Raw genomic sequence first — 24,848 nt, forward strand, 5'->3', positions numbered from 1 at the left:
CTTCTTAACTTCAGTGTAGGTAGGCACCCCGTGTATCTCAGCTGTGTCAAGATGAGACCCAGGTGTAAAATTTTCCCCATAGTGTGGTTTCTGTGGAGTATATAAGCTAGGAGAAAGCTGTTTCACACTTGCCATGTTCATGGTGCACTGCCATGGACTTCAGACATCTGTTCTGTAAGTACGTGTTTGTGTGTCACTTCATGCAGTCTCAGGCACTGCAGATAAAATAGGTATTTTAAAGGTAGGTATTTTAAAATAGGTGTTAAACCCATGGTGGAATCAGATAACCATATGTCAAGACTGCACAAGATACTGGCACAAGTACACTGATATGAATGTGAATGGCAGGGTCAGATAAAATTAACTCTACCCTATCTGAAACCGAGACAGGTACATTTCAGGATAACCACCTCATCTGCTTAGTGGTATCTAGCCTAGCAGATGTACGCAGCCCTTATACTGTGTTCCTGCTTCAGACTTTCATTGACTTCAGTGGCAATTGTGGATAGATGTGATAACATTTGGCTATCACTTGGTCTTACAAACAAACAAACAAAAAACTTGCAACAGAGAAGATGAGATTTGAAGTTTTTCTACTGGGAATAGGAGACCTCAAGTTTTAATGTCATTAAAAAACAGTGGAAAGGAGTACAACAGATGACATTACTCACTGAAAATAGATCTAAAAAGCCTGTACAGATGAGGTTTGCATCTACTGTGTCCCTATGATATAGCAGATTTTCCTGTGATCCAACATTAGAGCTAAGAGAAATTGAATTCACCTGGTGACATCTCTGGATATGCCCTGGTTTTGCCTCCTGTCTCATCCCATTGTCCTGGATCTTCTGCTTCCTTCCCTTCCAAGTGCCCTTCCACAATGTGGTGCTCCAGGTAAACATCATCAAGCATCTTATCTTACAATTTTTAAGCTGACTAAACTGCAGAGAAATGTGCTTTAGGCAGTTGCTGGGAACAAGTGACAGCCCCCTGCTCCAGGCACTTAGCCAAGAATATTCTGCTGCCTCAGCTATCATGCACACCAGCAGCTCCCATCCTGTCCTTCCACCAGTCCCTTGGCCCTGATTTTGCATCTCCCCCACTACTTGCATCAGTTGGTGTCTCCTTTAGAAGATGGGACTGTCAGGGTCAATGACATGGTAGACACCATTGATGATGCATACCAGCCAGAGAATATGCATCGCTTAATGACTGTTTGTTACTTGTTTTTAAGTAAAACCCCAGTCATGTTTTTTTTCCAGAAATATGTCAGCCTTCCCCAGCCACATGATTCATACCTGCTGGAAAGATATGGTTAGGTCCCCAGCCAAGTCACCCAAACACCCTGAGCTTGCCCTTTCTGACTGTTTGCTTCAGAAGAGTCTCATCTGACCAGCGTAGATGTTTGTAACTGAGAGAGCCTTCCAGACGCCATCTCTAATTAAAGGAGAGAAACAGGCACTTCCACAACATGATTCTTCCCATCCTAAACAAACAAACAGGGCAGTCACTCCAGCAAACAGCTCTGCTGACTAGAGAGGGAACATGTGGCAGCCAGCATAAATTTAACTCCCTGCCTAACATCAAGCGAGAGGAGACCTACCACTTATTGATGGCAGAGTCACACTTGTTCCTTGTCCTACCCCCAGGGGTAAGTCAGTAGGGATGCCTCTATTTTCTTATTTTCACTCGGTGTGGTGCCCAAACCAGCTTGGCACGAGGCAGGCTGAGAGCCCTGCCTCCAGCCATTCCTGTGGCTGGCAGCTGGAAGGGCCTCCCCTGGCTGTGGCATCTTCTCATCCATTCACGTCGTCGCTGAGTAATGCGAGGCACCTCCCGCTCCTCGTCCCTCGAGGACTGAACATGTTGCTTTTCAAACGTTCCCAGCTCTCGCTGCTACAGCTGCTGAGGAGCTGCCGTGGGTTTCTCTTCTGAAGAGCCCAGTGCGCTGGTCCTAATGCACCAGTGCAGGCTGAATGTGTGAAAGCTGAGTGTGAAATCAGGGATGGTCAGTAAAGGGATCAAGTAATATTCCCAAAGAATGATTTACCTGAAGTTTGTTTGTGCTTTTTTGTTTTGCTTTTGCTTGTTTGTTTTGTTTTGTTTAGTTTCTCCTTAATTGAAAGCTGCGCTGACACCACAACCACACCAGCCAGCCAGCTCCAGGTTCTCCTGACCTAAGTATGGGAAGGAAAAGCCCTGCTTGGGCTTTGCTCTATTTCCAAGTTCCAGTGGAGCTTTTCAGAGTAATTCGGGCTTTCAACCTGCAACCCACAGAAGACGAAGAGAGCTTTTGATAACGGGGACATTTATACATTTGGTTTTCAGATAGACAGCACGGTGACAACATCCTTCCTGTCATGCCCTGGCTGGCGACTGCGGCCTGCAGTCAGTACGTGCTGTCGGTTTTCAGCCTTGGAGAGCCAGGTCTGGCAGCAAATGTTTCTCACCATTTCTTTGTGGTAGACAATATTCCAGAGGCTACAGACAAGATGGAATGGTTTAAAGAACAGCCTTTTGAAACACAGACATGAAAACGAAGCTCTGTTTAGCTGCGCTGTGTGGCAGATGTATCTCTCAGCTCTGGGTACAATGCTGGTAGTAAAACCACGTGAACTTTCAGGCGATGTCCCAGGAAAATGTTCACATGTTGACTTCATGTGCATGAACGTTCTACATGGTGTGGAAATCCTTTTGTTACCCAGTATTCAAAACATTTTCTTAGAAGCAAAGTGGGAAAATAAATGTCTGAGAGGAATAAGCAGCTGTTTGCTGTTAAAGATCAGCATGTTATACAATCAAGTTTACAATAACTGCTTTTAAATATAAACTAACTTCTGACCAGTGTTTTCCAACATACTGCAAAATCTGCATGTCATTCCTTTTGTCATTTGCAAGTAAACACCCACTGGAGTGTTTTATAGTTTGTAAAATATGAAAAGGGCTTTGTTCATGAGAGACCACTTTGATTTACGGTAAGATGAAAACCTATGTGCCAGAAGCTTTTTTGTTTCTCTTGATCAGAACTGAGCAAACTTTTCTGCAGCTTGACCACTCTGGTCTCTTGGCCTAAACACACCAGCAAATAGCTAACAATTGTGGTGTCCTTTTTTTTTTCCTTTCCTTTAACATAGCTTTGCTTCCCTCTGGACAGGGCAGATGTTGGAGAATGGCTTCAGCAGCCAGGAAAGGCCCTCTTAATCTCCTGACAGGCCCACAGTACTTGAACCCACAAAAACAACAACGATGAGGAAGCTTGAAAAATAAACAAACCAAGTGGGTGCATCTCCTTCTTCCCAGTGCCTCCATGGCAGACAGTAATGCTTAGCTACAGTGTAGAGCCAGCAACTGCAGCTATAAAAATAATGTAAGGTTTGCAAAGGTGGCAAAAAAATCCCTCAGAGTCACTGATAAAAAGGTAGAGTTGCCACACCTTTAAAAACTTATTGTTACAAAGGAAACACTGCCGGCATTGTTGGATTTGTCAACCTCATTATAACATTAGGCAAAGAAAATGTCTTTTGTCCACTACATGCTAGCAGCAAGAGCAACTTCCACAGATTACAATTTCTTCCTTTCTTCTCCCTTTGTTTTCTGAGGAGGAAGAGGAGGAAAAAAAGTTTTATTTTAAAAATAAATAAATAAATAAATTAGGGTTGATTTGAACATGGAGCAAGGATCTGCAGTTATGGGTTTCTTGAAATGTCTCCTACCCATTTCTGAAGCAGGCTTGAACCTTTTGCAAACAGCAACTTCCCCAGCTCCTGTTGTATGGCTATTTGCGTGGCATTGCTTTGCTACCCTTTCGGACACTCTCCCTTTTATATGAGTCCCTGTTTCTCCCATGGCTTAATCACAAGGCCAGAAGAGGACTTGGCTCCGTTGGCTTTGAAGTTTGAAAGATTTTTATAGAATTGCTTCCTCTCATGGAGAAAAAAATTTAAAGAAGTGGATAAGGGGTAGTGACTATTGCTATGTTTTCCACTGAGAATGGGAGTACTTTGGATATAGCTCATTTGACAGAGAAAAAAAAAAAAGAATAAGCCTTGCCTAGTGTATGTCCACAATGCCATAGGACACCATGCCAGACAGACACCTCCTCTGTCCGTCTGTCTGTCTCCCCAGGCAAGGCTACCTGGAGACTTCTGACTTTTTCCTGCCCTTGTCCAGCGCAGAGACATCCTCCTGGGCTGAGGTCACAGGGAGCCAGCACCAAGCCTCTTTCTCATCCCAAACCGTTGCAGGCAGAGGAGGGCAGAGTCTGCCCTACAGCTTCTGTGCCTAAGGAATTCCTCGTTGATCCTGGAATGACCTTAATCTAAAAGTCTTGTTGCATCAGAGTAGGCAAGAGGAGACCCTGGGCACTGCTGGGTCTGTTACAGAGCATAGTAGTCATGAATGATGTCTCGACAAAGCTGCTGCAACTCTTTTGGTTGGTTATTAGTTGTTAAATTGGCCACAGCTGGGCCAGGTGGCCCTTTGGAAGGCAGGAAATAGCTGACGGGACCTGGATCAAGCACGACCAAGTAACAGCCTCAGCATTTTCTCATTCTGGGGGTGAATAATTGGTACGGACTGGGAGGTGTGGGGGAGAGATGGAAGTAAAACACTACGTGCAAGGCTTTCTTTTTCCAGAGAGAAGCTTTCCAGCGAATTTCAGCAAAGTTTGCGTGTGATATCGTGTCCCATTGGGTTTGAGTCTTAAATGGGAGATAAAAATAAACTTCTTTATGTTCTGTGAATAGATCACTGAAAGAGTGATTTAGGAAGAAGGAAAGCTAAGCCCTTTTCCCTAACCGTCCATATGTTTATCATATGCGCATGGGAGCAGACAGGGACTTCTCACCCTGGAGAAGGAGCTAAAGCACGGGAGAAATTCCCAGGGACTTGGAGAAAATTTGGAGCTTCTGCTCTTTCTTTTCTAGAAGCTCTATTCTCAGGAATCCCCAGACAGACACACACACACAAAAAAAAGGTAGCAAAAGATGAATTATGTGCTGGAACAATAGCTGGGTTTTAAAAGGAGTTTATGTGTGGCTTGGCAGGGCTTTGTGCTGGATCCCTCCCTGAGAACCTGCTGGGACTTCCAGCCCGGCACCAGGCAGTTCTGGGTGTACGACTAAGTTCACGAACGAAACTAAACTTTTATCTAAACATCTGGAAAAAGGGTCATTTTCAGGTATTTGAGTATTCAACAGGAAGCCGCCTATGCCAGCAGGGTGATGCCAGGCAGGCCAGAGATATATATCTCCCTTTGCTTCTGAAGATCAATAACAAATGCTCTCCCCTCCTGCATTTACACCCACGGTTTCCAAAAAAAAACTCAGCTGTCCTTACTAGTTACGATAAAATGTGGTGGTTGGAGCATTCACCTGAGAGGTTAAAGATGTATATGCGAAGCTGGATCATGACACAAGAAGGAATTCAAGACGCGATGTAGGAAAAAAAATCTAAAAGGGTGTGGGGGGTGGTGACAGGGAAGGAGACAGTCCCAGGGTTTGCTTTCCTGTCCTAATAGGAGTCCTGTATTTTATGTGAAATGTCCATTGGACAGGAGCCCTTGCAGAAGGCATCCACAGGTGTCTGCATTAGCCATGGAGCTGGAGAGCAGCTCCCCCACAGAGGCACTAGCACCTGGTGCAGCGTGCTGAGCTCCACGGCTTGGGTGGCTGCAAACCTCAGAACCAGATGCTAACAGGTGAAACCCATAAAAACAATCCAAGTGCTTTTTCAAGCTTACCTGGGGAGCAGTAAAGCACCTCCCCTCATCTTCCTTATGCTCTGAGGTGCTCTGAGTCTCAGACCCAGGAAGGATATGTAGAGCTCCATGGATGCTAGTCCATTAGGAAACTGCCAAATAGCATTTTCACTTCACAGATCCCACCCCAAATCTGTAGGCATTAACCTCAAATTTCAGTGCTGCTTTTCCAGCAGCTGAAATGAAATGCCTTGTCCTGCAGTCCCTGCTCCCTCAGCTGTTTGTGTAGCACTGAGGGGCCACCAGCATGGGTGCACCCCTGCATGTGCTGTGGCATCCCAGGCACAGCCTGAGCACTGGCTACCTTCCCCTCTCCCATTTACAAGTCTTTCTTTTAGATTTTCTGGGCTCCAGCTGGATCTGAGAGCTCTGAGCAGCTGTGAAGCTGTATCTGACTAGAATACCATGACTGCTTTGCCAATGCTGAGAGAGAACATAAATGTTTAGGAGATTTATAGCTGTAGGAGTAAGGTGGCACACAAATTTGAAGCTGAGAATGGTTCTTGTAGGACCAGTATGTTTACCCGGTTCCTTGAAAAGTCTACCCAAATAATTTGAGAGCTAAAAATGATTGTTTCGGAGCACTTTCATAGCCGCAGACAATTTTAGCATCTTGTTAATTGCATATTTTGCAGGAACGTTACTTTTGGCTCAGGAAGAGGCCACAAGATGCATTGTTTGTTACTGAAGTTGTAGTCCTGGTGTCCTGCGTGACTTTCTCCAGACGAGAGGTGCTTCTCAAAACTCTCTGGCTCTTTTCAGTCGAACTCTGATCTTCCAGCTATGTGGTACGTAGGTCTGCTCATGACTACCCTCGCACAGGTTGTCATGGGCTTTAAGCAGTTGCTTGCTCAAGGACAAAAGGACAAAACTAATTGTGAAAGACAATTGTTATCTGTATTTCACAGATGGAGATTTACAAAGTTCTTTGACTGAGGTCACCTAGCTGTTTCCACGAGAGCAGAGGACTGAACCCAATGCTCTTCAGATCAGAGAAGAGCATGACCACGGTCTAGTTTGCTCTCATTAAAATTTCCATGCGTGGCACGGAACAATATATACAGCACAACATTGCTTGATTGTTTTATAATGGGCTCAGTTTAGTAGATTAACTTCTATGGTGCTATGGTGTCTTTTCCTTCATTTAGGATGAAAAGTGAGCTAGAAGCCTGTGCTTCTTTTTATTTATGTATTTATTATTGTTATTAATACAAGTTCTTTTAGAAGAGAAAGGGAAGGGGGAGGCTTTTTTTTTTTTTTTTTTTTTAAGAAATCCTATAGATGAGACCCATCTGGCAAAGACTGATGTGCACTCTTACCTCCTGTCTGTGATGGACACCTCACAACTAGTTAACACAAGCACAGCCCTGCTGAGCCTGGACCCACTGTTGTAAAGGCTGCCTTATGAGATTATGGCTTAAAGGTATATGGTTTCTTTGATCTTGTAAAATCTGCATCAGGCTATGGAAGGAAACGTTTGACTTCAGGACTTCTGTTGTTCAGGTATCAAGGTATTTAAATAATTTCCTGTTTTGTTTCTTTCTTTCTTTCTTTTTTTTTTTTTTTTTAATAATTGTGAGTAGGGGCTGAAATGGATAGAAACCCCACTTAATACTCCAAAGAACTGAAAGAGGCCAGCTTACTGTGGAGTCAGACTTACTCTGTGAATTTGGCTTGGCTGATTTAACTTGAAAATAATAATGCACACAAATAAGAACCTGAACTCCTTCCCCTAGGGTTTCCTGCCCTGATCTTTTGCTTGAAGAGACAATTCACATTTTTCATCTCTCTCAAAACAAATTAGGCCCACATGCCAGCATGACTTAGTGATTATGTAGTAATTACCTTGAATATTTATGCAGGATTTCAGTAGATAAGCTCAGGGTGAGTCATCAGAGGGATTTTATTCTCTTGCACAGTTTAGTCCCTAACTCCTTCTTAAAAACATCTTTTTAAAAACATCTTCTTAAAAACATAGTTTCTACTGAAATGCCTTCTGCTCGGCTTGGATTTCTACAAGACTTTTATGCTGTCTGCATTATTGTTCTTATTGCAAATGACAATTTTATGAGCCATTCAGTGTTTGAATAGCTCTTTTATTTGCATCAGTTAAGACTGTATTTTGATTGAGAGCTACAGACTTTATCCTGGTGTGTTCAACGTGGGCATTAAATCACAGAAATAAGATTTGAATTAGAAGGAAAAGTAAATCAGAACTTTAAAGTAAGACTCTGGCTTTGTATGACCCTCCATATTAAGGCAAAAAGAATGTATGTGTCTAATTTGTTTGCCTCAGTCTTCCTGATGTAATTACACTTCATTTATTTTTGTTGTTTTTTTCTCTAAAAAGTGCAAGACCAAAATTTCATGTTCTAAGTTCAGTTTTTGTGTCTCTTCAAATGAATAAGAATTTGTAAACGGTTTCAGATTGCTTCCTTTTTTTTTTTATTTTGTTTTGTTTTCCCAATTCATTGTAAGTTTTCCTTACCTCGGTTCTACTCTGAATCATAAACCATAGGTCTATAGGTCTGGGATGACTTTCTTTCAATTGCTGACAATAAAAAGGAACATTTTATGTCAGCTTGTGACACTCTTTCATAACTGAAGCATGCAGAAAGGCTTGTCTCTTTTTTTGTGCAGGGAAAAAAAATCTGTTCTTTGACTTTCATTTTTTTTCCAGAGTATAACTGCTACATACCTGCAAATGAAATGTATATGCCTGTTTTGCAGCTCCTCAGTGCTGTCACGGTGTGCTGCTAAATTAGTGACCCTGCATTTCTTTTTCCTAAATGAAGCCTCTTGTGCAGCCAGGTTTTCATGGCAGAGCTTGCACACAGAGCATCTAGGACTAGGTGCCACGTGGCAAGAGCCTTCTCTCCTAGCTGTGCCGAGGGGTTCTCTGCTCTTGCACTCACGCCTGTAACTGTTTAATATGAGAAATGGGGATTTTGTGTGTTTGATTGCAGCAGTAGGAACCCGAAGTGGCTACTTTTAAACACTGGAAGCACGCAGTCCAGATCATGCCCTGGTGAGCTAGTCTGTGGCAAATTTTCAAGGGAGCTATCTTTGGCTAGTCTTTCAATTTTATTTTTTGACCCATCTACTCTGTTTTGTTTCTCAGTTTCCTTCATTTTCTCACATCTGTTTTTCTCCTTTCTGTGCTCGCTTCCCATGTCGTTATATTCCTTTAATCTCTCCGATTTTCTCTTTTTTTTTTTTCTCTTTTCATTTTCAACAGCAGTCTCTCTCCCTTTCTCTCCTCTTTCTCTTTCCTTCCTGTTGTTCTTGCCATCCCCCAAACCTGCCTGCTTCTGGCTTTTGTACCCCCACACCTTCTCCCTCTGTCCTGCTCTGCTGCTGTATTTGGCAGTTGATTTCTGTCAGGCAGCCCAGCCAAAATTGCAGCTAAAGATGGGCTTTTTTTTTTTTTTTTTAAATCAACTGGACTAGTAATAATTGCAGTTTGTCGCACATTCTCAGTGGGAAATGTTTTGTGAGTAAATCTCAGTCAATCATACTCTGGCACTGGAATAGGCACCTTGTTTAGTCTAGGGGCACTGCAGAAATTGGCCTTACATCTTTGCTTTCAAGCTGCATTTGAGCCCTGTTGTGTAATTGCCATTTGCGTGCCAGAGGGATTGCGTAGGGGTGCTACCCAGATCAAAGTTGCGTTCATCTGGGCTTGGGTGCATTAGCTGTAATTAGTAATGTAATTTTAGGAGACAATGCCACATTTGTAAGGTGAACTGAAACTACAGCAGCACTTCGGCAGAAAAGCAGTGGTGGTGCAGTCTGTTCCTCTCCCAGTAGCAGAAACTAATTGCAGTGGGAGGTATTCGTGTTCTACACACACACAAAAAATCTGACATATTTCCAAACTAGCATGAAACACTAACTGAAATGTAGGTACTTTAGGTTTGTGGCTCTTACCAGGTGGAAAGAAAATGCTGCAAGGAGTGGGTGTTTGCTTTGTGCTGGGCAGGGAAATAGGAGGTAAGTGGCCACCTGTCAGAGTGAAAGGCAGTAGGATTTGGGGGAGATATTTCAGGTTCCTGTCTGCCTGCTCATCAGCTTGTTGCTGCTCTTCCTCTTCTACGGACAGTCCTGCTTGGACATTTCTTTCTGTGCTCAGAAAATGCCAAGTCACCAAGCCTAGATTTCACCTGTCCCCCTGTTTAAAACAAAATATAATAATAATAAAAGTTTGAGTGTTATAAACATTATGGTAGGCATTTTTTTTTGCCCTACTATCTCATCTTGCTCTCTTCCCCATCCGCTTCCCCATTTTGACGCAAATGTCCAGCAAGGAGAGGGGCCAAGACCCTAAGGAAACTCTGCAGCCCTAAGGGGTTATGGTCACTGCAAACCATGGCTGTGTGCAAAGCATGTCACTAATTAATGACAGGTGGGATTAGGAATATCGCACAGCGTGGCAAATCATGGTGAACTTGTGCCTTAATTTGCAGTGGGTCTTGCAAATGAAAAGGTATCCAATGAGGCATGGTTTTTGGACCTGCATATCCAAGGGGCTAAATTATCTCAAATTCTAGGTGTTTTCAGGTGCAGACATGGAGTAGGAGTTTGGATCTGAGCGCTACGTGTGATGCTTTTGCATCCCAAGAATTGAACTGATCTGTGCTGTATCTTTAAAACCAAACCAAGTCTGGAGGAATCACTCCGGCTGGGCTTCTCTGACGTGGATAGCTTTTTATTGTCTTGAACTGATCTCCACACAACGAGCAGAACCAGAGCACACACTGAGGGACAGTTCATAGCTGCCTGAGCTCCTGTTACAGATCTCAGACATCAGGGGGTGCGAGGCAGTGTCTGGGTCCAAGTACGGACTGGAGGTACGGATTCTTTCCATCCTCGGAGAATCCACACCTTCCCTGAATGCCTGGACCAGTGTTTGACCACCCTCGTGGTAATTCATGCCCCTCTCCCCCCACATTTACTAACTTGGAATATCCTTTGCTGCAGCTTATGGCTGCTGCTTCTCGTGCACCTCCTGGAGAAGTCTGGCTCCATCCTCTCTGTACCTCCCCTTTCGATGCACCTGCTGGAATGGCAGCAAAGAAGAAAGAGAGAAAGCAAGGAGAGAAAAATGCTTTGTGTTGCTTAAATCTGGTAACGGGACATACTGCTGCAGCAGGAGCAGTGACAGTGAAAAGCCCTCTGAGGGGTCCGGGGCACACTGGGTGTTTTCTGTCCTGGTAGCAGGCCAGTGGGAGAAATGGCAGAGGCGCCCAGTTTAACCAGATGTAACTGTGAGCAGACAGGGACAGGGAAGGGGAAAAGGCACTGGTTTCATGCACAAGCTGATTTTTAAAACGGGTACGTTTAGTTAGTGCAGAAGTGCTTGTGGACTGGGCTTTTGCTCTCCGCTGAATGCACTAAACCTAACATAAAGACAGAAATATATTGGACTGATGTTCTTCCCTGAATATGCAATAAAATATGGGGGGGAAAAAAAAGAAAAGGAACTAAGAAAAATGACCGTTATTAAAAATCAGGTTTTCTAAGAAAAAAAAGATACAATTTATTACTTTTGTACACAGACGTATTACTATACCAATGTGAAACAAATTATTTTAATTTAATTGCAATAACATTTTAATCTACTTATTGTTTTGGAATTTGTATTTACAATTGTAAGCTTTCAATTCAAAAGCCCGACACTTGGCTTTTTTTGTTTTCAATGCGCTGTCTCACGTGATTGTCACTCAGTAAGGTTTATTACTCAATTATAAATGTTTTCCTTTCGCAAAGACTCACTGGTGGTAGAGGTATTTACGTAACCCAGGCAATTTGGAACTTACTTGGGGTCTGCAGTAAAATGCTCAGCCAAATGGTTTTGATAGTAAAAGGAACCTCTTTTTTTTTCTTTCTTTTTTTTCTTTTTCTTTTCTTTCTTTTTTTTTTTTTTTTTTAAATGGGTAGATCACAATGGTGGTTGAGAAATCTTTGTTGCTCCCTTTTCTCCCATCAGCAACACTCACATCCAGGCTGAATAAATCCTTCGACGGCATTCTTTGCTCGTGGCTGTTTGATGTGCTTCCAGCAGCTTCAAACACAGGCGGCATCCAAACTGCAAAGAGCCAAAATGGCTGAAACTCCACCGTGGCAGGAGCCTCGAACAGCAGCGGGGCAGGCTGGCAGCACCTTTCAGGACTGAAGATGCTCACCCAGCAGGCAAGGGGGTTTCTGAGTCCCTCTGCTCCTCCGTGACGTGGCAGTGCTTGGAGTGCCTTTCTTAGCTCGGACTTTATTAAGCTGCTCCAAACCAACAAGCCAAGCTCCCCACCAGCATTCGACCACTGTGCCAAGAGGAAAATAATGAGGCCAAAAGCACTGCACAGCAGAAACACGTGGGACTACAGAGGTTGGGATTGCCGGAGAGTCCGTCACGGTCATGTCAGGGAGTTAGGGATGGTGCTACTGCAGTGTTTGTTGAGGCCGGTGGAGGAGATATGTGGCTGGTGGCTGTGAGCACCTTCCTTGGACAGACAGCGATACCTCTGATCAGCTTTGGCCACTTCTGAGTGCCACAGGAGGTTGGGGAGCCCAGCTCAGCTGGCTAGAGGGCAGCCACGTGCCTCCAGGGTTGATGCCGTCACTTCTTTCCGAGCCCTCAGCTGGCTGCAGCACATTGATGTCCCCAGAAACCAAGGATGCCCCCAGCAAGTCTCCTTTTGGCCACTTTCTCCTCCTGCTTGCCAAGCCTGCTTTCCTTCAGCCTTTGTCTTTCTCCTTTGCTTGGTCCTCTGACTTGAGAACGTGGCTTTCCTTTTTAGTTCCCTTCTGTGTTTACGCTGGGCCAAACTGCCCGCATACTGGATGAGGATGCTTCTGAGTGGAGTGACTTAGGAGCTTTGAATAAAACAGCTCTTGCTGAAAATGCTGATTTGTCAAAAACAACTTTTTATTTCCCATAAGAATGTGGGCTTTTTTTTTTTTTTTTCTCTGGATAAAAGTGTCTATAGGAAGCATTTCTTGAAACCCAGAAGACTAAAAGCAGACCCTCGCCAAGGACCAGAGAATTTGAGGATGAGTGAAGAGAGTCATTGTTTCTTCCTGTTCGTCCCAGACTCTTTCTTCATTTCTCATGCCTGCATAATGGGAAGTGCATGAGGTTTGCTACTGCCCCTGCTGAACTGTGGTGTGGATAGAATTTGTCTTCCTCAGCTAGCATTCTGTCACCTTTCAAGAGGGAAAAAATCATTTAAAAACAAAAATCCCAAGTAAGAAACCTCAAATAATTGCAGGAAACCACCACAGAGGTATACAATATCCAGTTGAAGACCTTGTTGAAAACCGAACAGATTATGCTTCTTATATGTGGTTAAACTGTGCCATTAATGTTAAAACTGTTCAAAGCACAAAATAAATTCTGATTTTTTTCTGTCAAAGTTTGTGGTTCGATGTTCACACATTCTAGGCTCCAGTTAAATGATTTACTGTACAATTTAATGTCTTTCAGCTGTCACTTGCATAAAAGAGATCCCTTGAACGATCTGCCAGCAAATGAAGGCAACACTTGTCCAGGGTGGAGGTTAGCCAGGCCTGGAAAACCCAACTTGCCAAGATATGCAGGAGCAATCACGTCAGCCACCGTGACCCATACGTGGAACCCAGAAAACATACGTGGTGGTACACAGCCACGCAGGTGTGATCAGATCTGCAAAAACACTTCATTTAAAATACGCTGAGCCTTTCACTCTGTCTTTGCAGAGGTTCATGCTGTAGGCATGCTGCTATTCTTTGTCCTTCTTTTGAACTTTTCTCTGTTCCTGAGCTTCAAATGGTGTGATTTTTTGAAGTTTTTCTCAAAACTCCTTCACAAAAGCTTTTTAAAATCCCGATTCTCACATACCAGCATATGGAGGAGAAACAGTTACCATGGGACTGTGAAAAGCATACCTCAGGAGCTCGGGAGCAAGGAAGGAAATAAAAAAGCCACAGCTCATCAGAAATTACACGTTCTGTTGTTTGGCACAGCTTTGGGTTCTTGGCTTTGCCACTAGCTGGGGTGCTGCCGTGCCTCTTGTGCACAGGGCGTGGGGGCACGAGCAGCACGCGGCGGTGACCCCAGCCACCGACCTGCTCCATCCACCTCTGGGACGTGGCAGCAGCTCTGCAACGCGGGGCAACACTGCCCTGACGTGCTCTGCAGGACAGAGGGAGGAAGTCATGTGAAACCAAAGAGTACACCTGGACTGGGATTTGGCCCTAGTTCTGGGGTTATTAACCATTTAGTACATTTATGGCCAGCACGAGCTGTTAGACAAAAGCTCAGAGTAGGTGACCATGGCGTGGGAAGAACCAGAACCTTGTCTGGTGTCTACTACTCAGGTGATGCAGAATCTGCCTCTGTGCCAGGTAAAACCTAATGGTTACTGAATTCACAGTGAAACAGGTGTACCCTGGATCCAGTATGAAATTTCTTTAGGTTCAGTCTTTCAGCCCCACTGGATGCTTTTGGAGTTATCTTGCGAGTAGCTGAGGAGTGTGGCTAAAATACCTGTTAAGGATCTCCCTCTTTCTGCTGATCTGCTGGAGGACTGGTTGAGGTCGCTTACCTGGCAGAAAACTGCTTTTCTCTTGTGAGGATGGGCTGTGGGGTGGAGGAGAGACCTCTCTTCTAACAGCAGGGAGCTATGTGGCCGGCTCTGCCGGTCCTGTTGAATTGTGTTCAGAGTCTGTCAGTCTGACACGCTTCCCCATGATTCTGAATAGCTCTTGCCGCTTTCTTCTCAATTCTCATAAATTTTCCAGGATCTCTTTTGAAATATGGGTACTGGAAGCAGATTTTTTTTCCCTGGGACTAGCGCAACACCTCTTTAATAACAACATCTGGTTAGGATCTTTAATCCTGTCTGTCACAGAAAATTACATCAACATCGCTGCAAGGTCCTCTCTTGCCCTTTCATGTGAGCGATGATTCAGTACGGTATGAAAAAGAAGAGAGCCACTGTCAGATCTCCACTGCTGCTGCTTTGATGGGTAGCTCAGCTGGGAGAGCTCTGTTAAGCTGGGGAAAGCGGGCAGGATCGCACAGCTCAAGGATCTGGGATGAGCTCAAGGACAGTGGCCAACACAGCAGCCCCAGAACAGCTTGCAAGTCAAACAAACGTTCATGCATTCAGCAGAAGTCATTTCTAGGCTCCAAATACATCCCATAAAAGAGCCAAGTCAGGTTTGTGCCGTGCAGCTGTGCTGTCAGATCCAGAGCAATGAGGCAGCAGCTTTATGGCTACACTCCGGCTTCACAGCAAAATTGAAGTAACACTGTTGTATTGTCTTTTTATAAGAGGAGAAAGCCTCAGTGGAGTGTTACAGTGGATAGGAAGGTGGCGTTAATAACAGAGAAGGTTATAATTAATATATATAATTAGCTTGCAAGATTTTGAAAAGACCCCCTCCTTCCCCTTTTTCAAAGGGACATTCATTATCTTTCAGGGACCTTACTTGTTGAGCTAAGTAAGATGGACAATGCATATCTCCCAGTTAGCCACTTTTTTCCTTGTAATCTCTATTTTCTGGGAAGCTGGAGGGGACGCATACAAAAATTTATTTATTTACTTATTTTTTTTCTAGGAGAGGATTGCAGAGTTAAACAGAAATGCGGGCTTTCACATTCCTCTTTCCATCAAGATGTGGCATGCAGCAGGTCTTTTATCTTAAACTCTTCCAGAACAACCTTCGCGATGGATCTGAGAGTACTGCAGCATAGCCGGAGCTGTTACATGAGGACACGTCAAATCCACTTAAAAAGTGAAGAAGAATCTAAATATTTAACTACCCTCCTGTCTCTTTTCAGGTACTTTCTGCACTCAGCAGCTCAGCCGTTTGATTTAGGTGTTTGTGTGACTCATTTGCTTCAGAGAAGGCTGGTCTCTCTCAAGCAGAACAGACTCGTCTGAGCGATCAAAACCTATTGCAGTCAAAATACAAACCAACAAACTATTTTCTTATTGTCCCCTAAATCCCCAAGGAAACGCCACATTCAAGGCATTCTGCTGGCCACATGGTTGCTGCTCTCTCTGCTTGTGGGTGGTCCACGAGGTGCTCAAAGCTGCTGCAGTACCATGGTACTGCTGGGGAAAAGTGCAGTCAAAGGCAGTGTTCCTGCAGTACCGAGCGGCTTCTCCTAACAGGCAGGAGTGGGGACTTCTGAGCATATGCAGTTCTGGTGGATTTTCTGTTACTTGGGGTCAATCTGACTTTTGTTCCTGTTATTTACTTGAAGTTACTGAGATTTAACTCAAAAAGAAAAAAAAAGAAAAAAAAAGTAGTAGTAGAGTGAGGAAACCTAAATCAAATGTTTGGTATTAATAAATAATGCATTGTCAAGATGTCCAGGCACAGCTACAGAGACCCACAAGGTTTATGGTGATCCCAGTTTCAGCTCTTTGGTGGCAACAAAGCCGCGTTTGCTTCCAGAGCATCAGCGCACCCACCTCACCTGGGGGTGCTGTGGGACTCCACGGGGCACTGGGAAGTTCTTGCTCCCACTGGTCTCTAAGAAACCCAAAAAAGGGAAAGAAAAAAAAACACAACAACAATAACAATCACCTGAAAAACCCTCACACCATATTGCCAGATTCCAGATGCCAGTTTAGCCAATGATATCTGAAACATCAATAATTTTTAAGGGGAGAAAGTGTCAAACTAGGTCAGCATTTCAACTTCCAACACAGTATGAGCTGGCCTCTCTGTTCAGGGATAAAATCCTCCAAAGATACACCAGGAAAGCAAGTGTTAGAAGGGATTTATATGGATGTTTTTCATAAGCATCTAAACTGCCCATGAGCTGTGGCTTGGCCAGACATGGTATGCGTGTTAAACCCTGTGAAACATTCACATTTCCATGGAAAGATTTGTGCAACAAGGCTGTTCGTGTCTTCTGATGGGTTACCTGGAAAGGGATTAAGGTACACTTTCTGCAATTAGTATAAATAACAGAATACGTTGCTTTAATTCAAAAAGATAGAGTGCTTTAAAAATATATAAAAACTTTAAATTGTGATGCTTCATTTGAATTAATATCATGTGGATGTTGTGAACTACAGGAAGTCACAGGTAAGCAGTAAATCTGCTCAGCTCTGCAGGCAAGCCTTTTCCAAACCCCGCTGTTCCCCTGCCCTGCTGCTCTCTGTGCTTCAGAAAGTAACCTGAGGGAGTAGAGCACCTGGCTTCTGGTTTGGCTACACACCTTTCTAAACTCTCTTAACAAAGACAGGTATCTTTCCTCTCCACTTTCTGCTGTGATAAGCACCCGTTTAAGAGCGTACGAGAGTTTGCGTGGCACCATGGGGCAAGCAAGGAGCAGAGCTCCAGTGGAAACTTGGCCCTGGGAGCCACGCAGGGATTTCATGCAGCCACCCTGTCAGAGCTGCAACAATGGATCAACTGCAACTGGGACTCATTTACTTGACAGGCTTTTTGTTTGTTTGTTTGTTTAACTAGCTGCTGTGGCATTGCTGCACCTGAAAACATCCTCTGAGGAAATGGTGCTGGTGCAGTTGAGGGCTGGAGAGGGTACTGCTGGTCGAATCATGATCAATGATTATGGTAGAAAATTTCTGCGTGGGAAGTTGATGTAATTTAAGAAAAAATAGTTGTGTTACAGTGCACACGCACTGGGAATCTTTGAGGATCATTTTTTTCTTTTTGTAACATTTCTGACCATATTCTACATTTGAGTAATGGTCTTTCCCAAAATCAGTGGTGAAAATAGAAAAACAATGCAGCAGCACTTAGTGTCTCTGGAACAAATAACAAAATAAATTATTCAGTTTCAAAGAATACACTTGTTATTTTTAAGGAAGCGCTTTCTAAGAAATTGACGGGATCAGGAAAAGTTCAGCCAAGATTTCTGACGAATCTTAAGTCAGAAATTTCTGCATTTTTTCCTGCCGTGTGTGACCGATCTCTTCAGCCAATCTTTGTCTCACGAAGAGCAAAAAGCTGGAAAATGTGACTTCTGAATTTACAGACAGCTCCTGGAGCACCCCTGGAAGCACAGAGCAGTAGGTGTGTTTTCTGTTCAGGACAAATTCAGTCCTTTAATAAATGGTTGAATTTGCAAACATGAGGATAAATACACCAGCGTGAGGAAGAACCAAGTGGATTAAAAACAGACATGCCTTGCAAGTGTTTGTTTGTTTACCAGTGTGTAGGACACTCAGCTGAACCAGACTTGTATTTCAAGATAACTTCTCTTCATGGAAACATCACTGGACCCAGAGGAGTCACTTGTCCCATGTAGTGGATGGTGGTTGCACATTTAACCTCATCCTAGTATCAATCTCTTTCTTACATTGCTTTTCATTAAAAAAAAAAAAAATCATTTTCGCCCCCCAAAATATTTCCTTTTTTATTTTCTTCTTCCCTGGTTTTCATCACCCGTCTTCTCCTGTGCCTCAGGCCCCCCCATCTTTTACTTTCTTAGGACTCTAAGAGGGAGCTTTTGGGAGAGCACTGACTTGGGGCAGCAGCTGGGCTCCTCTCCTGCCCCGCAGGAGAAGCCCTGGTCACACCAGTGCCTGGTGTTTTGCCCTCTTGCCTGCAGAGACAGCCAATGATCCTTTCCAAAGGAGAGCTGATGTGCTGAGGAGAGGTCCACAGGCTGCAAGGGCAGAGGTAAGAGAAGAGGGGGGTGCTCTGGCGACTGAGGTTTGCTCCTCAAGCCCCTCCACAGCACAGCAACGTCACCCAAGCACCCCATGCCCCAGCCAGCCCCTGGCAGGCCGGAGAGGTGCCGCGGGTCCTGTGGGAGGCACTGGCCCAGGGCTGGGCTGGAGGTCATGGCTTTGGGGCCCACCAGCCATAACAGCCACACACCTACGCCAAGGAAGCTCCTTCTGCTGCAAACCAGAGCTTCCCCACTCATGTTTCTCCCCGAACTGGACCCAGAGGGCACCGAGGGGTGTTCTCCTGTGGGACCAGGCTCGTGGGCTCACATCTGCAGCCACAACACAGGAAGGCTGTGTGAGAACGGCCCCTCAGAGAGCTGACCTTCCTCTCTGGCCAAAGCACGTCCTTTGCATTGGTCCGTGGGCCCATTGCTTAAATAAGACCAGCAAGATCAGGCTAATAAACTGGTCTTTTCCCTTTGTATCTCAAAACCTTTCACTCATTAAGATTGATTTTGTGCCCAAAATTATGTGTATTTCTTTATTCATGTTTCTCCCAGACAATAAGGCTCCCAGAACTGCAGTATAGCAAGGGTCAATATTTATTTGTTCAATGAATGTTGTTCTTCAGCATGGAAAGAACCATCTGCATTGCCCTCTGTCCACATCACACTACAAATGGCCTGTGTCTGGCACAGGATGGAGCACCCAGACCTTACGGAGTCTGAGCATACCATGACATGACAGCATCACCCTGGGATAGCAAACATCACCAGGGATGGATGATTTCCTCCTTTTCTGCCTTTCCAAGGCAGCACTTGAAAGGAAGCCTATAGAGCAAGTGAAAACTGAGTCTCCACATCTGGGACTCTGCTTGAGAGCCTCAAACAGGGACACAACCAGGCCAAAACTTGGCTCTTCTGGATGTGCAATGCCCAATGCCAGAGCACTGCCATTGAGACTGGTGCAGTAAAACCAGCAGCAGGGAAGAGGGGACGGGGAAACCAGTCCATGCCTGGTTTATGAGAGTCCTCTGGGGAAGCCATCATCCCAAACCAGTGCTGATGAGACTGGAGCAGGCCCCGCAGAGCAGTACTCGAAAAACTACAGCAGCGTCTTTATTTTATACATAACAGTCAGTATAAAAAAGTTTATTACATAAGAGCTGTTTTGTTTACAATATATTATATTGCTTCAAGCCAATGCAAAAAGTTCATACATTATAGTTCTACTTTGTTTTAAATATATTATATTGCTTACATGGCACTGCCGCAGTGTATTTTTAATACACAACACTTTGCAAAACCGTAAGGCCAAAAATAATGCTGAATTGAGTAGTTCAGTTTTTAAATTAGGTAACATTTATTTATTTTTCTTAGGGAAAAGTCTAAATACATAATAGCAAAAATGTAAAAGGCAACTTCCCTTTGACTTAGGCAAGCTAAATCTGTGGTCACTGAAATGATTCAGGTTAGCATCTAGGAGGTTTTCTGCTTGAATATTGTTACTTAATTTTTGGAAAATGTTATATTGCAGGTATATAATAAAAACAAATGCAGTTTAAACATAACCAAAGTATAGTACAAAACACCATCCAAAGCACTGAAAGAAGAAGCCTATATAATCATGCTATAGAAGTATTTATAAAACTTAAAAAGAGCAGTAAATATCAGCTCAGTGGTTTATAATGAAGCTAATAAAATTCCAGCCAGTAATCTTAACTGTAGTGAACAGCGTTTTAACATCCCATCCATGAAAGGTTAATGAAGGCTATGAACTTTGTGTAACACGAACCATTTCAGATGTTGGAGTTCACCAGATATAATTGGATTCGGGTGGAGCGTGCCTCTCCTCCGCCTTTTTGGGTGAAGGCGTGTGCTGCCTCTGCTTGGTGCTGGCCGGCCTCAGGGCGCTCAGACCGCTGGCTCCATACCCTGGAAAATTACCCAGCTCAAGAGAAAAGAAACCACAGAAACAGCCTCACGATGCACTGCTAATATTTGAAGTGGAAATGGTCCCCCTGCTTGAAGAAAGAGTCCTGCTGCATCTCACACCCATGCGGTCCCTTCCCCATCCTCTCCCTGGCCCTGGGAAGCACAGGATGTTGTCGGGCAGGCTTAACCCCAAAAGACCAGGACCATCAGCCCTCTCAGGCTGTCAGCCGGCCACAGGTTCACACCTGCACTGACCGCAGCAGTGTGTACATCAGCCATGAGCCCCAGCAAGCACTATGGGTCACCTTGAGCATCCCTCTGGGTTCAACCTGCATTAGGCATGTGAGCTTTGCTTTGTCTTATAGCAGGACACAAAAAGAAAGAACAGCAGCAACAGTAAGCACCTAGGGGGAAGAAAGTAGTCTGAAACAGGCTTAGCAGAGCTGGTTTATGTTGAAAGTAAAAACAAACAATAAATATGGAATTCAAAGTATCCTGTTGTCATTGTTCATAGTGTCATTTACCCATCTCACTCCGTAAAGCTTGTATAAATTACTATGAAAACCTGAGTCCCAGGTTCAGTTTTCTTAACCACTTCTCTTTAAGAAAATAGCTTCACTGAGCAGCCATTCATTTGATATAAACACAAACTTTTTAAGATGGTCCTTCTAAACCGTGATGTTAATCCCCATGTGAACTGCCATCCCACAGAGAATTGAATGTGCCCTTTAAGCCTTACATAGGTACTTAAAATGGAGGTAAATTTTACCCTGATGGTCTATTTTCGGTGTCTTTGCTGAATACAGAGAGTTTTGCAGTGCTAAATGCAGGAGGTCTGTGCCCAAACTCCACGTAATGAAGGTTTTAAAACCTCGGAGCTAGCAATAATGTGCAACTACTGAATCTTCCTAATAGTGCAGTGGAACTCTGTATTTTGTTTTTGGTTTGCAGACAACTACTTCTTTGGTGCTGTTCATTCCTAGTACATAATTTTTTCACTTGCTATCTCAGTTCTTTATAACAATAGTATTACAGGAAGAAAAAGTGTATATTGAACTTATGAATTGAAGTCTGTATTGATTTCCATGTAACCTTTTTTCTAACCATAACTTATACTGATGGTATTTCTCCTTCAGAGAATGACATAAATAATTAAATACAGGCCTACTAGCTAACAGCAGAAAAACAGACTCCCCAAATGTAATTTTCATGGCATAATTCATTTCAGTTAGCTAATACTCAATTTTACTGAAACAACTACATATATTCTGATACATTTTAACATGATACACATCATAGGCATCAAAAGCATTTAATAAAAAAGATCATTCTGTTGATGCTGCCATGTAAGATTTACATTTCGTACGCCTAGATGGTGCATTTTATAGCTGCAAAATATTGCAAAGTTTTTTATCATTACTACTGAATACATTAAATGTGAATAGTTTGCCAACAGTGCTTAAGATAAATGTTAATCCCTCATCGGAAAATGTACGGAATGTCTCTTGAAGATTTGCTTATAAAGCCCTATTGCATATCAAATATAAAATTAAGTCTGAGTTTGTTACTGGATATATCCAACTATATTTCAAATAATTTTATAGTGCTGTCTTAAATCCAGTGAAATGATCAGTTGCCCCATTAGATATCAAATAAGCACAACAGAAATTGATTTTAAGGACTTCAACCTTGCTTTGAGACAACATATTTCAGAGTCTGTGGAGCACGAATGGGGAAGAGTAGAAGAAAACATGAAAGATGGTAAGCATAGATTTTGCAAAAGCCTAAAAATTTTCCCCCAAGTTTCTAAAGAACACTTAATTTTTTTGTAAGTTTAAATGGCCTTTAAGACCTGACGGAGCTGTATGCATAAAAATGCCTATATGATGCTTTAAAGCCAGCTGGCTTTACTGGGGAGTACTGAGGGACTTCCAACCCATCCTGCACCACAGGTGGAAGACACAGGAGGTCACCCAGAGGCCTAGCTGACACCAGGCTCTAGACCTTCTGATACAGAAAGAAAGGAAGGGCCAGCTTTGTAAAACAATTTTAAACTGTTCTGAGTGTGTTTTTTTAAAGTAGTTAGCATTATGGAGAATTGAAAATCTCTGTTTTATTGTTGGGATTAAAGATGAAGAGAAAAGGGGAGGGTGGTGTTCTTGATGATGGTGGAAAGGCTCTGGAAGCCGCCATTTTTGTGTGGCATCTATAAGCAGCCCCGGCATGGACTCGGGGGGCTGGTTCTCACTTACTTTTATTGCAGTGCCTCCCGTGCCAGCCTTCCTTGCACTGGCACTTGTTGGGTTCAGTGCAGGTCCCGTACAGCCCACAGCCGGGCTCGCAGACAGCTGTAACAGAGTGGGCACATGTTGGACTTGGCGACGTGGTTCCCCCGTGCTCCCAACAACATGCTGCAGGCCTTGGCATCGGCGGGGGTCCCCACAGAGAAGGCATGGGGGCAGCTCACCCCGCCACGGCAGCAGCAGCTCCGGCCTGGACACTGGCAGGGAGAAGCAAGCCCAGAGGCCCAGCAGGCCCTTGCCATCGTGGGTGGGACAGGACACTGGCCCAGCACCATGCTCACAGGCGGCCAGCGGAGTGCTCCTGTCAGGTTTTAATGTTGCAACGTCCCGGCGTTTCATTAAGCGTTTCTCTAGGAACATCTGTTATTGCTACACTGACACGTTGCTGGTTTATAGGAGCCCAGAATGCAGACCAGACTGCTGGGGGGGCTTTTGTAAAAACGTGTCTGGTTTCATAATTCCCTGAAGCCTGGTGTATGCTGTATGTCCAGGAAGTCAATTAACCTGAAATACTTTGACAACGAGCAGCTAGTGCTGCTATCATGGGAGAGGTCCTGTGTGAGCTCGATACTCCAACAAGGACTGACCGAGTGCTGTGGTACTTACGCTTTGAACAGAGGTCTCCTTGGTAGCCTTTGGAGCACTTGCATTTATTCTTACCGGTACATTTACCTCCATTTCGACAGGGCTGATGGCATTTACCTAGAAATTGAAAACACGAAAACAAGGGACTTACCCCCCAGAAGAGTCCCCCTGTACTCCTGATGGCTGTCTGAGAGGCCTGCCTTGTACCCAAAAAACTCATCAGGCTCTGGTGTAAGTGTGATCTTACACTGCAGATCCGGCAGGAGGACTCCTCTGCAAGTCTTTGCTCCCCATTTACATGCATTCTTCTGCTTTGAAAACAGGACAAAAAGGGCACATGGCCAAAGTCCATGTGTCCAAGCAGTGTTCACCCAGACTTGAACCACTTGGACTCTGCTGTATCGCCATGCCACTGGTCAGTGTCACCTCCTGCTCTCATCACCCTCCATGGGTGCGGAGGTTCCCCTTGGTACTTGCAAAGTGTGGAATCCAGAAGAAACTCTGGCTGTGCAGGAGAGTGATTTTAAGCAATGTGAAGCTCAGAAACTGTCAGGTACGGCAGCCACTTGCAGAAAATAAGTATATCATCTGGGCCTGGCAGCTTGTGACAAGAGACTGTGGAGGACCACGATACTGTGGGTGGTGCCGTGAGGAATGTTCCATGCCACAGCTCAGAAACTAAAGGCGCATTACAAAAACATGCCCTTCTTTCCTGTTTGCAAAGAACAGATCATCTTTGGTGACAGTAATTAGGATTGGCAGACATTTTTCAAGGCTTTTGGTCCGGAAATTACTTTCCCTCACATTCATACATTGCCAAAGGAAGAAGCTGGGTCTGACTATGTATGATGGTCTGTTTGGCCCTGACTCACCCAGAATGGAAGAGATCCATGCTGATGGAGCAGAGCCACATGCAAGTTCTGCTGGGCCTGATTCATGCCAAGAAGCCTCCAAGGGCCTTCCTCACACTTAACATGAAGTCCTTGATCACCAGGTTTTCAGTCCCTTGTTAGAATTTGTCTGTATTATTTACTTAATTAAATCTCTAAGATTTAGCACTAGTATTTACCTGAGTTTGTGAGCAAACAAAAGCTGGAACCTGGGGCAGCAAACTCCCTTCCCTTCCCTTCCCTTCCCTTCCCTTCCCTTCCCTTCCCTTCCCTTCCCTTCCCTTCCCTTCCCTTCCCTTCCCTTCCCTTCCCTTCCCTTCCCTTCCCTTCCCTTCCCTTCCCTTCCCTTCCCTTCCCTTCCCTTCCCTTCCCTTCCCTTCCCTTCCCTTCCCTTCCCTTCCCTTCCCTTCCCTTCCCTTCCCTTCCCTTCCCTTCCCTTCCCTTCCCTTCCCCACTTCTTTCTTCTCCTCCCCTCCCTTTCCCATCACTTCCCTTCTCCTTCCCTTCCCTCCTTTCCCCTCTCCCTCCTTCCCTTTCTCTTCTCTTCCCTCTTTTCCTTTTTCCTTTTTCTTAGGATAGTGACAGAGACTTGCCCACGATAATCTGAGCACCAGCACTCCTTCTTTCCACTGCTGGTATGCTGTGCTGAAAACTTCAGGAAATGCACTCATCTCATGATCACAGACTGCCCCCTTGGGAACTAAACACCCCAACGAGTGCCTGCTGGGCTCTCAACCCCACCA

At 44.4% G+C, this 24,848-nt stretch overlaps 1 protein-coding gene and 2 long non-coding RNA genes across 7 annotated transcripts in view; 1 reads left to right on the top strand and 2 right to left on the bottom strand.

Annotated features, from left to right (window-relative positions):
- Positions 1 to 2,005: 2,005 nt before the first annotated feature.
- LOC310891892 lies at positions 2,006 to 4,507 on the bottom strand. The gene is made up of 2 exons (XR_014577770.1): positions 3,711 to 4,507; positions 2,006 to 3,591 (listed from the first exon to the last, which is right to left on the bottom strand). It is a non-coding gene; the product is annotated as an uncharacterized lncRNA (long non-coding RNA).
- A 67-nt stretch (positions 4,508 to 4,574) lies between these two features.
- Positions 4,575 to 15,643, top strand: LOC310891875. Of its 5 annotated transcripts, none has more exons than XR_014577752.1 (3): positions 4,575 to 5,783; positions 6,391 to 6,543; positions 7,026 to 7,982. It is a non-coding gene; the product is annotated as an uncharacterized lncRNA (long non-coding RNA). The 5 variants fall into 5 exon arrangements; XR_014577753.1 differs by having other exon boundaries at positions 5,767 to 5,890; XR_014577754.1 differs by lacking the exon at positions 4,575 to 5,783 and adding an exon at positions 5,916 to 6,269.
- A 3,846-nt stretch (positions 15,644 to 19,489) lies between these two features.
- The window catches only part of WIF1 (WNT inhibitory factor 1), a 40,153-nt gene continuing 34,794 nt past the window's right edge, over positions 19,490 to 24,848 (bottom strand). The window contains exons 8-10 of the mRNA XM_083815914.1: positions 23,237 to 23,332; positions 22,580 to 22,675; positions 19,490 to 20,327 (exon numbers count right to left, since the gene is read on the bottom strand). Coding sequence (XP_083672040.1) covers positions 20,206 to 20,327; positions 22,580 to 22,675; positions 23,237 to 23,332 — 314 coding nt within the window. The 3' untranslated portion in view covers positions 19,490 to 20,205. The remainder of the gene's footprint in view (positions 20,328 to 22,579; positions 22,676 to 23,236; positions 23,333 to 24,848) is intronic.

This window comes from Anser anser (genome assembly GCF_964211835.1).
Source record: "Anser anser genome assembly, chromosome: 1".
NCBI classification, from domain to species: Eukaryota; Metazoa; Chordata; class Aves; order Anseriformes; family Anatidae; genus Anser; species Anser anser.